Source organism: Triturus cristatus, chromosome 4_1 (assembly GCF_964204655.1).
Source record: "Triturus cristatus chromosome 4_1, aTriCri1.1, whole genome shotgun sequence".
Taxonomy (NCBI): Eukaryota; Metazoa; Chordata; class Amphibia; order Caudata; family Salamandridae; genus Triturus; species Triturus cristatus.
The window spans coordinates 539,761,881-539,780,275 of NC_140585.1; the positions used below are offsets into that span (position 1 = coordinate 539,761,881).

At 44.8% G+C, this 18,395-nt stretch overlaps 1 protein-coding gene across 37 annotated transcripts in view; it reads left to right on the forward strand.

Moving 5' to 3' along the window:
- Window positions 1–18,395, forward strand: part of PPFIBP1 (PPFIB scaffold protein 1) — a 1,024,139-nt gene that overhangs the window by 571,233 nt on the left and 434,511 nt on the right. For 20 of the 37 annotated variants that reach the window (XM_085652838.1, XM_085652839.1, XM_085652812.1 and 17 more), the window contains 2 exons: window positions 9,917–10,058; window positions 10,203–10,334. In XM_085652838.1, coding sequence (XP_085508964.1) covers window positions 9,917–10,058; window positions 10,203–10,334 — 274 coding nt within the window. Of the gene's footprint in view, window positions 1–3,258; window positions 3,292–9,916; window positions 10,059–10,202; window positions 10,335–18,395 lie in introns of all 37 variants that reach the window. The other 17 variants (XM_085652808.1, XM_085652809.1, XM_085652815.1 and 14 more) reach the window with 1 other exon arrangement.

An 18,395-nucleotide genomic window follows, 5' to 3' on the forward strand; every position in this document is an offset into this window, starting at 1 on the left:
ACATGAGCTGCACTTTCGAAGAAACATGGTTTCACAAATAGCTTGCTATGTATGGCTGTTATTGAGAATCTCCATCGTTTATTTCAGTTTCTGAATCTCATATCCCACTGCCATAACTTAGCTATAGTTGATTAAAAAATAATTGTTACCCACTTTTGCTACATCACAAAGGTCTTCCAGGCCAGGCTGACACGGCTGTCCGAGAGCGTGTTAGCTCAGCACTGCTTGTTTGCTTTTACTAAAGCAGAAAACACAGCTGCAGGAGGGGGAAGGAAGTCGGGGAAGGTGGTGGGGGTTGGTCAATGATGGCAGGTAAGGTGGTTTCTATTATTATTTTTTTTTATACCTTTGTGACAAGCAGGCTTCTCAGAGGACATGTCCTGTATGGCTCCCCAATTACATCTCTGCCACTGCATAGTAGTTGAAAGCAGGGGAAGACGATTTGGGGTGCTAAACATAACATTATTGGTGGGTAAAAAGTAAATTACAGGAATATTTTTCACAATGGGGGTTCTGAATGACATCATGGACAACTCGAGCTTCGCTCTCCTTATCTGTCTGTCACTCAGAACCCCATAGTCAAAAACATCCGTGTAATTCACGGTTACCCATATGTAATTCTATATATTATTCTAGAATAGATCCTCTGCACTGTTTCAGAGGGAATGTCATTGCCAGCATGAAGCACTTTTAAAGTGTTTTTACTTCGTTCTTGTGCTTAGAAAATAACTAGAGAGCCCGAGTCCTTTACAACAGGTTCAAATCATTTCTTTATTGTGCATCAAGGGGTGACTCTCCGCCATTTCCACTAATGTGTCCACTCATAACTTTTATTTAGCTCTAAGATCCCCGACGGCTTTTGTTATTTTTAATGAAACAATTTTCTAATTACCTATGATTTAACTATATTTTATGCTTTGCCTTGTTTGTTCATTGGTACCAAAAAATGTTTACTGATGACGGTACATGCAGCTGTATCACTTATGCATCAATTGATTTTCTCCTACAGTGGACAGCAGATTTACCTTTTATTAAATGTCCCTGCTTATGAATCCCAGAGTTGCCAAGGAATAGTTTAAAGTGAATGCTGTCTGCTCGCCTTACAGGAAAGACCCATTCTTTGCCTTGTACGCCCTAACAATGACTTTTGTAAAACTGTCACAAGATTTAATCAAGCAAACATTTAGTAAAAACAGGGCCAAAATAGTTTAATTTTATATTGCCATCCTTCCTTTGTGCAATATCATTTATAGTAATTAGTGTGCTTTTAAGTGTGTTGTGCAAGCCTTAATTGTCTTGTAGTACTGAAAACTAACGTATTTCTTCCGACCCAATGACAATCATTCGGTTGTCCAGGAGAGGTTCACCTTATCCACTAAAATTGAAGCGTTTGTCAATGAAGTTAGGCACAGATCCCTGCAGCAAATATATTGCTTTATTGAGCTGGTACTAGAAAGTGGCAAGGGGTATAGAGGAAAGACTTGAACTCATGCTCTGCATTTTGAGATCATTTTTAAAGGGGATGCATTTAAATTACTCAAGCGTTCTTATTGGTTGCAATGTACATTACCTGTTAAAGCACTTGTCCATCTAATTGGTACTTATTACCTGCTTGTACACTAGCAGTACTTTGTACTCTCCCAAAGCCCCTTTCATGCAAATAAGCCACTATTTGATAATTTGCCTCCTTCTCTCACCAGAGCATAGTTGTCTTTTGAGTGGGGTGGGTAAGTGAGATGTGGATCCAGGGATCTAAAACACTCCGTAAAAGTGACCACGGTGTGTCTTCGCATTATGAACTGCAAAAAATACTTGGAAACTAAGTAAAGTTGTGAAAGCCCTTGTAAGTTTCGCATTGGGTGCGACACTTAGTATTTCAGTTCCTTCATTAATAATTGGTGGAGTTTTTTAAACTTTTATTAATAATCAAGTCCAATTTTTAAATTGTAAGCAAGAACAGACTTCACTCTTATCATGAACAGCACATCCAAAATTACTTGCATCAACAGTTAATGCATTTGCCCACTATTGATTTTAAGAGTACATTGTTTCACATGGACTCCATTGATGTACGCTGCTCATGGTTTTATACATTGCAAAGGGGAGCCTACCTCCTTTTTCTGTTTTTGATTTATAGAGATGACCTGTCAATATTGCTTAATTCTCCACAGACCTATAAAGGCTTGTATTGTTGCATACTGGAGACTAGAAAAGCCTATAGTATCAGTGTAATTATTCTGTAGACACTATATTATTAAAAGATAAGCTACTGCACTCATGCATACGTATCCTCCCAGATGGCCTCTCAACTTCTCGGTATGGTACTAAATACCCTGAACATTTAGCAATGTTGGTCTTTCGTGGAGGTGAGCTGGTCTCACAATTAGGCATCCTGTTTAAAAGTCTTTCAAGTTACTGGCGCACCCGGAAAATATCTCTAGCCTTGTTCATTTGCAGGTCTGACAGGCTTCTCTGTTGTAGCAACATCTGGAGTATGAACATTAGGTTGTGTAAATTTGTGAAACACAAGGATAAAGTTCTGGGTTGAAATCATTGAGTGCACATTTACAAACTGCCCATCCTTCCAGATTCTTGAGCGTTCCTCTGCGTTGCAAAACAAACCAAACAATTTAATTTCCCCAGCTTCATATTTTAAACACCCCTCTAATGAACCTCCTCAGTTCTTTAAGTCTCTACAACTTTTACCAATGCTGTCTTTCCTTTGTAGTTCCAACCTCTGCTTGTACCTCACTTCAGTCTTCCTTCAGTTCTTATACTACCTCCCAGTGTAGATTCCCGTCCACCACGTTTTAAATCATGCTACGTTCATCAGGTGCCAGTTATTTCCTCATTACTGATGTTCACTTTCGCTAACCTCCCATCCATGCCTTCAGTCAGGCACTCTACTTACAAGGGTCAGCCAACACTACTCTACTTATAAACATGTACATTTATTAAATGATCAAAAAGAATGCTAGTTAATAGCACTACAAGCTAAACTCTGGGTGCCTGGAGCGCTCCTGGGCATGTTGCCTGATAACGTTTCTAAATGTTATGTAGAATATCTTTAACAAACTTTTTGTATGCCTAATTTAATGTGTGAAGCTAGTGTTTTGTTTGCACTCTGTCTTTGAATGCTGCTCCTCTCCTGTAGTATAATTTTCTGTTGTATGTTTAATGTGTATTTTACCTTGTCCCTCTGCGTGTTCTTTTCCAATGTGCTGCGTGTGGTTATGTGCATTTTTTGGATTTCTGAAGATCGCAGCCGAAGTGCAAGTGCACCTACATTAGGTATAGTAGAGCTTGCATGTCAAACTATAACTCTGGCATGCTTTTGTTGTCTTTAACTAGTGATTAAAGTTAGCTAGAACACAGATGTAAAGCATCCATTACTAATCATTCACATGTCCACTCACACTAACACGTTGGCTGTTTTGTAGTTAGCAGTACTAACTCAATAGCTGTGTGTGTTGGGTCCAAATGGACTTGGTTTGTTCAGATAAGTTTATACATGGGCAGACAGTGGATGGTTATTGGAGTAATACTTCCCTAGCGGATCCGTGCATCCCTTCCCACCTGCGTTCTGACCTTGATATGGACATATCCCTCAAGGATCATGGTGCGAGATCATCCTGAAATACATTTGAGTTTTGGATTTCAAATTCTTCCAGTATTCCCTCTCATTTTCAGAGGAGACAAATACAGCAGCTCCACTGGCACCCTAATGCAAACCACAATGCGCTGTGACAGTGATGGCACTGAACCAATATACCAAACCACAATCAATAAAGCATTGGTTTCGAAATTCTGATAATAAAGTGCAAAATATTCTCTAGCAAGGATGGTGATGCCCTGGAATTTTAAAGCAGAGTCCTCAGTGGTAAGAGGAAGCACCATTAATACAATTCACACGCACTGCGAGAAGGATGGTAAGTCAGAGTCCACAGCGGAAGGTTATGTAGTAATGATGGTAAGTTCCCCATAATTAAACCAGATCACACTAACAAGGATAGCAGTGCCCGCATTAATCCAAAGGAAAACAGTTTGGCAAGGCCGGCGGAATGTTTCAGCAGTGATTACACTATAGTATGCCTGCTAATTAGAGACTTGGCTCGAAGCATAAAACCTAGTGAGTACACAGATTTTAAAATGATTTTGTTTGGATCAGGTTGTCAAATAATTTGAATTAGGAAAACACACATTTTTAGAAAGCAAGGGCAGTGAAAACCTAATAATTTAAAGCAAAGCCCACTGTGAGATGCAAGTCGAAGCCCCAGTAATCCATATCCAATATGCTGCCAGAGTAATGACAAGTAATTAATTATGTATTACAATACCATTTTAGTAAGGTGCTACTCATTACTACCACTGAGATCCATAATTGATTGCATATTTCACATTAGTGTAGTCACATTTCAAGTAGCTACCTATTGCAGCGGTTCTGTTTATGCACACTAGGAGCTTGACCACTGACAATATTGGAGAAACTGATCTTAATAGATTTGACCTTAGAGTGCCAAGTATTTTTTAATAGATTTGTTTGATAAATCCAGAGGCTATAAACCAGCAAAAGCTCCTTGTGATCTTCGGAATAGTCATGTGACCAGCAGAAGTTCCCCATTACCAGAAGTAGAACCTCAAGACCTGCAGAAGCCTCTTGTGACCTGCAGAACCCTTTTATGACTAATCTAGTCTCCTGTGAACAGACAAAGCTCCCCAAGTGCTTCAGTAGACTTTTATGACAAGCAGGAGCATATCCCATTAACGGTGCTTACTCTGGAACCTAGTGCAAGAGATGCTCTGCCCAGCCTTTTCATTAATATATAATGGTTCATACCAGTGCTTCAACCATAAGTAAGAATGCGTTTTCCACCATAAGTTGTAAACTTTATTGGCACCTGAGCAATACTCTGTCTAAACTCTCATAAGTCATTAGTTTAAGGCTACTCTTCAGATCGGAAGAACCGATAATATGATTGAATTCAGTGGGCCATCAGGGGCAATTGTTTCAATATTTGAAGTAATTGCAACAGTGGTCTCACCATACCTTCATTAAGCAGATCACTCTGGCAAAAGAGTATTCGATTTGCTTCTCCCAAATACATTAAATGAAATAATTGCATTTAATTTGTTTTTCTATTTTAAATTCTTCTGACTGGCAAATGGATTTTGAGTGTTAGAATTTGTTCATTCTTTATAAACCTGTTATTTATGTTTTCAATTTTACCTCCTTAGTCCGTGTGCTATACAGTTTAATTCAAGCTTATTATCAACATCTTTACTGGGAACAACAAGGCTAAATTGTTCATATGATCTGTTCCTCATAATTTATTTTGACTTCTTGTCACAGCACCTTAAGTGTTAAATCAAATATGCATTCTGCAATGTATGTTATTTACAAACTTCTGGCTACTAACATGCAAAAGCTTTTCAGTGGCTGCACATGAAAAACATTTTTCACAGCAAAAATGTTTTCTGAAAGGAGCAAGAAAGACCAGCTGTTTATTTGGATTCATTGTGGTTTCATAGTGTTTATGGAAGTTTGCTCACCATGGTTTTCATGCATTGTCTTGGATTGCTAGCTCAGAATTAGATAAAAAGAATGTTTTTTCCTGAAAATGTGCTAAAGAGATAACGTTGTGTTGAAGTTAAATGTGTGCCATACCGATTTGAAGTGGTAGCATGTAAAGCTGCATTATTTTCCTCTCTTGGGTCTCAAATAGAATATTAATAAATATTCTAAACCTGGTTGACAATTTAGTCCAAATCCTTAAGCCCCCCATTCATAGATATTGTACCACAGTTCAGAAATTGAACTCGTGCACCCTCTTGCACCCGAAGGCAATCCTGGTCTGTGAAGGGAAGCTGTGCATCGCCAAACATACGTAGTAGTTGCAGGCATTGCACAAGCCCCTCTTTAAGTCGAGGGTGTGGACTCGCTCCTGCGCTTGCTCCTACGACAGGTCAACTTCGCAGTCAAAGTCTTTTAGTAAGTCGAAGTCCAGACGTAAGCACAAGGTTTTAGGGACCCAACCTCCCTCATCCTGCCACTATTTAGATAGAGAAGGTGTGAGGGTGTCAGTGCCACTTGGACTTCTCCTGGATCTCCAGTTGCAAAGCTGATTTCTTAATTGGTCCCCATGCACCCTGAATTTCCTGGGTCCATTGGCTACGCATCTTTAGATCAAAGCATTTAAGTAGGTCATGTTGCTGATGTTTGCCAGTATTGTAACTCCCTATATTTTGCCTTTGGGCACCAAGGATCTCCAGGGGCCCTCAGTTGTGATGTCACTGGCAAATTCAGCCTCTGTGCCGTCTTATCCCCTTGGAACCGGCTCTGGTACAGATTTTTATCGTGGCTCCATCCTGCATTGGTCCTTCCCTCACCGATACTGGTAGCAACGCTGCCAGTAGACAATCCCATTCTGGTCTGACCCACAACCCGACTTTAGAATGATCCTGACCAATGTTGCGCTACATAATTACTAAAGCGCAACCAAAAAATACGAAAGCTCCCTAAGTGGCTCCATTATCTTTTCAATTCTGATTCTGCCAAAGGTTGCCGCTATCCCGAGATGACAGTGGTGGTGGTGATGAGGATGATTTATCCTCTCATTACAATGATGACACTTTTTACATGGGCTTACAAAGAGGCCAGTGGGCTCGATACTTTGTCTGAAAGGGTGATCGCCAATGAAAAATCCGCTCCATACCAGTCAGTTTGCAGTTGTAGACCATTCTTTTTTTAAGGCGTTCCTGCCACCAATCAAGGAGACGCTGGTGCAGGTTCTCACAGACCACACCAACACCCAGCGGTACTGCAACAAGTAGGATGGAGTGGGGTCATGGGTCCTGTGTCAAGAGGCTCTGCACCTCGAAGTTGTCAGGAGTGTCAGGGCGTTTCCGTGATTTTGAACCACCTGTTGGGATCCTTGAATGCCAGGGCAGAGGAGCTTTGCCAGCAGAGTCCAGCCGGTCAGGAATGGTTCCCATTCCCCAAAGTGATACAGGCTCGTCGTCTAGCAGTGAAGAGCACCCTGGCTAGAGCTTTGCCATTGTTGAGAACATGCAGTGTCAAAGGTTTCGTGCATTGATGCATTCCAACTGGAATGGAACGGGGAAATCTTGTATGCATCCTGCCCCAGCCTCCCCTGCCCAGAGTTCTGAAAAAGATCAGTAATATTCAGGCCTAAATCATCCTAGATGCTCCGTATTGGTTCAGGAAACGGTGGTACCAGGTGGGCAGTCTGCGAGCCACTGCACAGCTGCTCTTTCCATCTTCTGTCGTTTCAAACTGTCTTCCTCATTGCGTGCACTTTAGCTCTTTGCGTCAGTGAAGTTCAGGCACTTTCGGTGCAACTGCCCAACGCTACCTTTTTCCGCAAAAAACTGGTGCTGAGGCTTCAGACAGCCTTCTTGCCACATTGACCAATTTATCACTCTCCCAGGTTTCTTTGCCCTTCCTTAACCCTCCATGTAAGACAAGAGACTCCAACATTTGGCCCCTAAAAGGGTGTTAAGCTTTTACATTGATTGTACAATGGAACACTGTGTGCTGATCATCTGTTAGTGGGGTTCTCCAGGATGTAGTAAGTAAGGCTGTGCAGGAGATTTGACTGTCAAGGTGGCTAGTCCTCTGCAATTATGATCTTCCATGCACTGGACAAAATGCCTGTAAGGACGGAGAGTCAACTCTGCCAAGGCTAAGGCTACTACCACTGTTTGGCAGATGGAATGCCTGTCTTTTTAACACCTGGTAAGCTGCAGTGTGTGCATCGATGCATGTGTTCACGAAATGGCATTACCTTGACAACCAGATCTGATGGGAAGAGCATTTTGCCCATTTTGGTCCCCCAGACTTGATCTGAGTCCTCTCCACCTTCGAGAGGTACTACTTTGGTTTCTATTCTAAGGTGATGAATCGGCAGAAAGAAGTATCCATCAGAAGAACAAGTTACTTACCTTCGGTAACACTCTATGGCGGATACTCTTATCTAACTGCAGTTTCTTTACAGGTGTTCTGTTGCAGTGAGGTTTTGGAGAAGTAGCAGCTTTCTCCTTTATAGTTGCGACGATCCTCAGTGAGACCAATAAAGTATGGATAATCAAAATATGTCCTTTTGACGATCTGCAGCTATTATACTGTGTTTCTGTGCCATGATTCATTAATGTGGCTTTGGAATCCCTAAATGCAGCTTAAAAGAACTGAAGGACTGCACATAGATGCCTACTGCAAAGACCCTGGAATGGTCCTTCGAGCCAACACATGAATTTGATGAGCCTTAACCTGGGCCTATCGGTCAGTTCCCAGCCAATTCTTCTGGCGAGATTTCAGAAGGTGCTAAAGTGTGCAAGTGCTTCAGTGTAGTTTTTTTTTAAATCCTTTATTAATATATATTAATTGTATTTTTTTTATACCCCCTTCATATGTGTGTCTCAGGTGGGATTCATGCATTGTGCATCACCTTACAGAAACTCATTAACTTTTTCCACGAGCACCACCTCCATATCCTTCTCTTTAACCATGAACTCCCCTTGCTGAATAGCCTTTTTTTGTTCAGGGCAATGCAAACTCCTGTACGTGGCTCCTTTTCTAGATGGGTTTAAGTCCTAAATGTCAGTGTTGCATTGCATTGGGATCTGGGCCACGGCTCCCCTGTGCTGCGCCGAACAATACTCAGTCTAAATGGATCCAGAGCCTTAAAAGGCCGGCTGACTCACTCAATATTAGGCTCATGCAAGAATATCTGACGAGGCCCTACTCACCTCCCTGAGCCAGATTCACTTGCCCTTTGGTAACTAATAGAGGTTAAAGCCCTCAGTCACCCCCAGGAAATGGAAGGGATTTTTAACTGGATAAAATTAGCTTTGCCCAATTCCAGAGAGCAGGGTCAGGTTCTCCCCTGTCCATATAGGTTTTATTATGCCCAAATCACTCTTCTTCCTCATGCACTTGCCTTGCCAGCAGCTCTGTGTGCGCTCACCAGGGTCTGCTTGATACCCACCTTCACCAATCCTGCAAGAGCCGTTTCTCAGGTACAGGCCCTGCCACACGAGGTTGCTTCAGTCGACATGATTCAAAAGTATGAAAATGCACCAGTTCACTTCTAAACAACGGGTGTAGATGGTAGTGCATGTTGTACAGATTTTCACAGGATGCCAGCAGTTGTATGCGTAGTAGTTAACTATTGTATACTGTGTTTTGACAGTTAATTCTGCCCACTTGGGCAGATATGTTGCTCTCAGAAACAATGAAGTAAACTATGAATTGACTGCTTTCTTTAGGGCAGTGCTGAAGTAATAAGAAATATTTTAGATTGTGTAGGACTGTTGAAATTACATGATGAACAGGGTGTCCATTATCAAAAGAATACAATCTTGTAGCATACCAAGAGTTATGCTTAAGAATGTTTGCATCATCAGGGACAACTAGCTCATTGTCAGAAATGGCAATAGAGATAAAGGCATGCCATCACGGCCTTTATTGTAGGTTTTCTTTATTCTCTTGTGCTTTTGCATGCTTGTCAATAAAATCTGGTTAATTGATCTGTTGCTTATTTATTTTGCAGCATACTTCTTGGAATCTCATGTATTCCTCAAAAGAGTGATGGAGAAATTGAACTATGTATTTAAGTGTAATTTTCCATTTGCTCTCAAGGCATTCCAACAAGTCATGGTTTGTTGTTTGATATTTGGGAATCTTAGTATTTATTGTGATCAGGGTTTTTAAGCTTTTGCTATTGTTATATTACACTATACTATTTCAATTTGTATAATGGTCTTGTTATTTTTGAGACAATCAACCAGACAGTCATCGTCTTTGCTTCCTGATCAGCTGAAAACGCCTTACGTGGCTGCCTGCCATGAAGGCATGCAATGGGTTTAGTTGTTTAACAAACACCTCTTTTTTTTATAGCGGAAAGTGAAAAAGGATCTGCTGAGCGGTTAGATGTAAGCAATGTGCCTCCTCGAGAAGCAGATACAGATAACTGCCAAATATCTGCATCCTCTCCAGAATCAAAAAAGAAATCTAGAGGAATCAAGAAATTATTCGGGAAGTAAGTGGCAATCGTATGAAGAAAATGTTGTGGATCTTTTTTACATTGAAAGGCGATAAGTCTGTATCTATCAATATATAATAAACTATGACATTGTAGATGTGAATTTTGGTTTAAATATTATTTTGACCTGTTAACTGGTAGGTTAAAAAGGAGTCAATCAACCACATTCAACCCAGATGATGACTTACCTGCAGCAGAGTTCAAAAGAGGAGGGACAAGATCAACTGCTGGGCCCCGATTGGGCTGGTCTCGAGATCTTGGCCAAACTAACAGGTATGTTTATTAATTAGTGTTAACTCGTATGATTAGCTTCTCCTGACTGTAAAAGGTGTTCTTATCAGGTCAAATATAGGCAGATAAAAAACCATATGCTGCAAAACATGTGGTTTTATCTAATGGAGACAAATTTAAAAGTTGAACTGCAAAAAATAAACCACTGCCATTATCAGTTGATGATTATTGCAAAGACGCAAACTGGTGTTTCCACAACTTGAGGAATGTGACCTCTCTGTGCTTGAGCAAATTTTGTATGGTCTGTCAAAAATAATCTGATACACTTTTATTGGTTACAAAGCTCTGGGGTGATCTCCTTCAGGATCTGCAACTATGGAACTTTTAATTATGATGCAAATGTGTTTCTATTCTCACAGCTCTAACTCTGTCCTGCTTCTTGTGAGGTCTAAGCCCTTGCTGCTCTTTTTCTTTGCTTTTGACCTATTATCCTGATTTGATTGTTGAATACTTGTTTTCGTTCCTAGGGCCATAATGCTTCGGTGAAGAAGTACCCAATAAATATTAATAATGACCATAACCTATTCACAGCTGGATTGTAAATGGCAGCATTCGTTGTTGTTTGATTTAACCCAGTTTGCACTAGGTGGCATTCATACTGTTTGTGCCCCTTTTCATCGTAAATGCATTATATGCTGTGTGGACATGATCGATCTCTCTCTCTCTCTCGATCTCTCTCACTTTGAGACTTCACAATAACTTCTAAAACTGTGTTGTCAGACTTCCATCGCTTCTGTGGAGACACCTTGGTTGTTTGATAATGAACTCCTGTTCTGTGTCCCCAGGCATTTCTCTGTTACGGTCTCTGTGTCATGTGATTTAGGTGTCTCTCTGCATTTGTATGATAGGGCAATGTAGCTTTAATGTTGATCTTATAAACAGAGACTTACCAGCTACCACATGTTTTTTGCTGCCTTGCCTCCTCACCAGTGGGGTGATGATTAGTGCCATGCAGCATGCCCAAATGTCCACTTACATGCTCCATTATGTCCCACCAGTACTACTGTGAGCTTCTTGGTATAGGTGGTCAGTTCTGCCTATTTTTTGTGCTTCCTCCAATAAGATACTACCATCCATTAATACAACCCAAAATACTAGGGATTAGTTGCACATAGTTTTGGTGTTGTGCTAAATACAGTGGACCCCTGCCTTACTTGCAGAGCCCAGTACTGCAACATTTACGATTGGTAAACGTGTTGTATGTTATGCTGTCTCTACACCTTTATTATTGGCAGTAATAGAAGAGACAGATTTCTGAGGATGTGTCCTCTAAAATCTTAACATTGACATTTACCGCAGTAACTAGTCTAATCCTGCCTCAACATCATAAACTTAAACTGAATTGAACCCCAACTTTCACCAAGTTACTCAGACTCTGTGATGTAAGGGAAGCAGAAGGCTATAGGCATATCCTTTTAAAAATCTTGATTTGCATTAATCGTGCCCATGACCAAAATGCAGCAGACCGATTCAGAAAGTTAGCAGCAAATGTCAAAGTTGGGTGCACAAACCTTCGGAACCAGGTGTTGCACATTCCACAATGTGGATGAGAAGGGAGATATAATGCATGACGGTACAAGGCAAACATACTAGATAACTTGCAACATTCTGTGGACACCGACCTCATCCTTAAGGAGCATATCGCCAAAAATACCAAAACTGCCTGATACTAGATCTCTCTACCAAGGAAAGTGAAACTATACTTCTCGGAAAACGACTTCAGTCCTTCCAGTCAATCTATCTGGATTGGAAGCAGTGCTCTGAGCTATAGTCTCCCAGACACCACACAGACCCCTGAAGAGTGTCCTACACACCACAGTGCACCTCATCAAACATGTGAAGAAATTGGACTACATCACCCCAATCCTGAGGGAACTGTACTTTCTCTCCTTGTCAGCACGCACCATCTTCTTACCCAGCTGCAGCATCTCCAAAGCCATCATGACCATCACCTTTCCTATCTGACAAGTTCACCACCCTGGCTGGCTTTCAGCCCATATGCAGCTCTAATATCAAACCAGGGACAAATATATGGAAAAAATAGAAAATACAATGCAATAGGCCTTCTCACGATATCCCCATATCCATAAGGACTACTCTAACCCTGCCCAGATTTGGGAAAGGTGTGAGAAAGTGCCCTCTTTCTGCATGGTATGCCCCCACTTTTTGCTGAATTGCTGATGTTCTTTGACTGAGTGTACCCTGGGTTCCTGCTAATCAAGTACCCAGGACCTATGTTCCGTTCCTAAAATTGCATTGAAGCCTAAACCCAATTGGCATCTCTGGCCACATGTCTGCCCCTGGTTAATGATACCACAAGTACCCAGGGCACTGTGACCAGAGAAAGCCTCTAAGGGCTTCAGCACTTATTGTGCCACCCTTAGATGTCCTGTACCCTGACACACACACACTGCCTTTGCAGGCTGCGTGTCTTGGTGCAGAACAAAATTAGTCGACATGGCACACATCCCTGTGTGCCATGCCCCCAAAACCACTACCCTGGCATAGATCAGTCACCCGTCTAGCAGGGTGCACTATACCAGTGGTGAGGGTACAGGTGCATGAGTCCTGTACCCCTACAGTGCCCAAGTCCATTCTTGGGCATTGTAAGTGCGGTGCTGCCATTAAGAGTATATGGTGCTGGGAGTTTGTCATTATGAACTCCACAACACCATAATGGCTCCACTGAAAACTGGGAAGTTTGGTATCAAACTTCTCAGCACATTAAACCCACACTGATGCCAGTGTGGGATTTAATGTAAAATGCACAACAGAGGGCATCTTGGAGATGCCCCCTGAAACTCGACCAACTTCTAGTGACCTGACTGAGTGGCTGCTTAGGCTGCCACCAACTGATATGTTTCTGGACCCCTGGGTCGAGAGCCTGCTGCCCTCGGGGGGCCTGAAACAATTCTCATCTTGGGACGAGGTGCCAAGCCTCCTCCCCCAGGATGGGCAAGGTTCATGAAGGGGAAGCTTCAAAGGCATGCCGCCTTTGTGAGCCCCCCCTAGACCATTTGCTGCTTTTAGCAACTGGTCCCCACTGGTTCTACCCCCCCACTTTGGGCGGGAGAGCCAGCGGGAAAAACAAGTGAGGGAAAGAGGTGTGCCCACCTCTGCCAACTCCACCCCTCAGGTGGGGGAGGCGAGGTGAAGCACAACTCTGAGTCCCCGCCATCTTGAGGATGGGGGGACCTAGCCAACACGGGACAGGCTCCTGCTCCCCTCCCACTGGAGGGTGGCACGATAGTGGGTGTACCCACCCCAGGGAAGGGACCCGTTGGTCCTTGCCCTTTACCTACCTGTAACGTCCCTAAATCTAGTATTTAGGGGGCACCCTGAACCTTGCCTCCTCTGAACCAGCCTGACAACAAGAAGAAAAGAAGGACCGAACAGCCCTGCAGCAAACTCACAAAAGGAAGATGCCCACTGACTTGGCCCCAGCCCTACCAGCCTGTCTCCCCTCGAACCTGCTCCTGCGAAATCCTGGTTGTCCTGTAGCCCGCAACCTCAAACCCCGGATGACCTGCCTGCCTTCACTCCCAAAGACTGCTTCTCCGTGAACACTGGATTTGTTCAACTGCAACCTCTGGCAGCAGCCAAAGACCGCAAATCCAGCCCACTCTGCACCTGCCGAACCCGGCCCGAGCTCGAGTGGAAAAACACCACGAGGAGGTCATCACGGCGATCCTGACCCGAGATCGGGCGACCCCTGACCTGCCTCCAGCCGACACCTGCAGTCTAAATGCAGAAGGCCCCCCTAACCGCGACCAGGAGCTGGTAAGAAGATCCGTCCCCAAAAGACACCCCTGCACCTGACGCCCCATGGCCTTGTGTGCCCAAACCGACAGTGCCTAACCAACCCTTAACTTCCCTCTCCAAGTGGTGGTCGCACCCAGAAGTCCTTCGTCTCCGTGCCTGCAGTGCTTTTGCAAACCGGAGGTTCTCCATAGAAAACAGGGCGCCCAATGTCGAAACAGCACTCTGTACCCGGCCGCCCCAGTGCCGCTGAGGGTGCACCTTTTGTGCTACTTTGTTTTCCCTTTTGCCCTGACCGAAACCCTAGGAGCTTTGCTCGCACAACCCAGTGGCCTGCTTGCCAGCAGCCACCAACCGGAGGCCCCCTAACCCCCATTGGATAACATTGGGCTTCAACACTCTGCACCCGGCCGCCCTACTGCTGCTGAGGGTGTAACAAGAGTGCATCACTAACCCTGGGAGACACCTGAGTCTAACCCCAGAACCTTAACTCCCACAGTCGATTACTTACCTGTGAACTGATAACCTGTTTGTTCGAGGCATATGAGCTGCAGATTACTCACTTTTGCATAGATCGCCATCTGGTGTTGGCTCCGGTTCCGAACAGTTTCCAGTTCGACGATCGACGCGGAATCCTCACCCCAAATTGCGGTATTATTTTGAACGCGATCTCCTCAATCAACGCACCTTCTCATATACAAACCTTCGGTTCCAGTCGTCGACGGCCTACCCAAGCTCCTGTCCCGGCTGATGGAAAGAACTCCATTCAAGAAGTGCCCTCGATGTGCGTCCAAATTCCCCCACACCGATCTTCATGAGGTATGCAACCTCTGCCTCTCCCCTGAACACGAGGCTCGAGACTGTCCGGCCTGTAAGTCTTTCCGATCGAAAAAGACTATTCGAGACCGAAGAGCCAGAAGGAACATGGCACACTCCTCGACCTCCGTTCCAGTCGATATCTTCGGAGACGACATCGAAGATCTGGGGTAGCAGCGCACCGAAGACTACCTCGACAGTGCTTCCGAGGCCGACGAATCCGATGTGGAAGACATCACTCCGGCGCACAGGGTCGTGAGTACTATACACCCGCGCCAACACCCAAAAAGGCTTCGGTCACGCCTTCACCTCCGGGCTTAGGCAAGACCAGAGATACTGCTTCACACACCCCACCTTCGGGCCCGGTGAAGAAGCCAAGTAAGCCTTCCGGCGGCTCGGGCTCGAGCCAGTCTACCAGCGGTGCAGAGAAACACACTTCGCACCGTAAAAGAAACCGACCTCTACCTCGACACCGAGCTCCGCACCGAAGCCCTCTGGGTCGAAACCCAGCTCTTCCGTACCGACGCCATCTTCGGTACCGACCAAACCCCATAAGGCCCTCGGCACCGACACTTCCAAGCCGAAATCCATCTCGGCGCCGACCAAGAAATCGGAGGTTCCCAAATCCGGTGCTAAGCACACTAGGACGGAAAAGCCTAAAAAGACATCGGCCCGACGTCTTCGACGCCGACGGACCAAACACTTTCACAGGAACTATTTACACCGGATCCCTTGCAAAAGACTCTCACCAAGGATCCAAAAACTGGACATTTGGCACTCTCTTCCAAAAAGAGACATTTGGACAAACCAGCTCCGCCTCCACCTCCAAAGAGGAAGGACTCTGCTACCTCTACTTTCAGAATACTTTCCCCACCTCCTCCACCCTCTCCACCTCACCCTCTCCACCCCCACCTCATCGCTCTCCGTCCCCGTCTCCAGATGATGATGATGATGATCAGGGGGACCCATATCACGATATAGGGGATGTGCCCCAAGACCCCACCCATACAGGATCCCCAGACCCATGGGACGACTACAATAACCCAGATATCCCAGACGTCCCACAAGATGACCTTTACCCTTCCAGGCCACCTCCACCGGAAGACTCATTAGGGTTCCACCATCTACTTCAAAGGGCGGCACACTATCACGGGGTAGACTTGCACACTGACCCCGTGGAGGAGGATTTCCTCCTAGACACATTTGATACCACACATAGGTCTACCTCCATATTACCTATGCTTAATGGGGTGGTAAAGCATGCGCCAGAGGTTTTTAAAGACCCAGTTAGGGCCAGGGTCATTAACCCGCGCATAGACAAAAAATACAAAGCTGCCCCCCAGATCCCTCCTACATCAAAGGGCCAGCGCCACTAGATTCCCTAGTGGCTTCCACTGCACGAAAAAGAACAAATTCTCAGGCGTCAGGCGAAGCACCACCACCTGACAAAGAGTCAAAGCTACTGGACGCATCAGGAAAGCGCACTACGTCACAGGCAGCCAATATTTGGCGTATCGCCAACACCCAAGCACTATTGGCCAGATATGATAGGGCACATTATGATGAATTAGAAAACATAATGCACCACCTCCCTGAAAAATATAAAACTAGGGCCAATGAATTAATTCAAGAGGGTAAGACAATAACTAACACCTCTATACGCTGTGCCTTAGATGCAGCAGACACAGCCTCCAGGGCCATTAATACTAGCATCCTCCTCCGTCGCCATGCTTGGCTAAGAATATCAGGATTTAAACCAGAGGTACAAGCCTCCATCCTTAATCACCCCTTTGACCAGGAACACCTATTCGGCCCAAAGGTAGATGAGGCCCTCAAAAAAATGAAGAAGGACACGGATACGGCGAAGTCCATGGGAGCCCTACAGTCACACCCTCCTAGGCGCTCTTTTCGCCGCTCTTCCTTTCGGAGTACATCTAGAGGCTACTCCTCAGATAACGCGTCCACTTCCTACAAATCCCCCACTCAGTCCACCTTCACAAGGGGTTATCAAAGAGGCGGCTATAGGGGCAACAATAATAAAGGAATTAACATCTACCCCCCCAAACATTCCACCCAGGCAACGCCCAATGTCACAAGAACATTCCACATTACTAAAGCAGGAGGTAATCTCCCTCCTACAAAAACAGGCAATAGAACACGTTCCCGTCAATCAACAACATTTAGGGGTCTACTCCCTATATTTTCTATTACCAAAAAGGGACGAGACTCTACGACCTATTCTAGATCTCCGACCCCTAAACACATACATACACTCAGACCATTTTCACATGGTAACGCTTCAGCAGGTACTTCCGCTCCTCTCCCAGAACGACTTTCTCACCACACTGGACTTGAAAGACGCATACTTCCACATTCCAGTACACCATGCTCACAGAAAGTACCTCAGATTTGTAGTGGATGGACAACACTACCAGTTCAAGGTGCTCCCATTCGGAGTCACAACAGCACCACGGGTATTCACCAAGTGCCTAGCGGTGGTGGCGGCACACCTCAGAAGACAGCACATTCGCGTCTTCCCATACTTGGACGACTGGTTGATAAAAGCTACTTCATACAACCAATGTGTACACCACACCGCCACCACAATCCAACTACTTCACGAACTAGGCTTCACGGTGAACCACCAAAAGTCCCAGCTAACACCATCCCACATAAAACAATACCTCGGTGCCACCATAGACACCTCAAAAGCAATAACCTACCCCAATCCGGCCAGGATTGCAAGCATTCAGGCTTTGCGACAAAAATTCGTACTTCAACACTCCCTTCCAGCAAGAGTGTTTATGCAACTGATAAGGATGATGGCCTCTTGCATTTTCATAGTGCCTCACGCAAGATTCCAGATGCGTCCACTCCAAGAGTGCTTAGCGCGCCAATGGAACCAGGCCCAGGGGCAACTGACAGATCTGGTGTTGGTAGACGGTCGTACCCATCGCTCTCTGCAGTGGTGGAACACCACAAACCTTTCCAAAGGTCGACCGTTCCTGGACCCGGTTCCCCAGATAATACCAACAACGGACGCATCGCTCTCCGGCTGGGGAGCTCACCTATTACACCTCACAGTGCAGGGCACATGGACGCCTCAACAAAAGTTACTCCATATCAACCATCTGGAGTTACTAGCAATCTTTCTAGCCCTAAAATCCTTTCAACCACGGATTTCAGGCAAAACAGTCCTCATTCGCACAGACAACATGACGGCCATGTATTATATTCAAAAACAAGGCGGCACACACTCTCCACAGCTCTCTCAATTAGCACAGAGCATATGAAGATGGGCAATTCCACACAAAATCTTTCTCCTAGCCCAACATGTCCCAGGAGTCCAAAACACCATGGCAGATCTACTCAGCAGACAGACGCAACAGATCCACGAGAGGGAACTTCACCCGCAGGTTCTTCACCAGTTCTTTCAAATGTGGGGGCATCCACAGATAGACCTCTTTG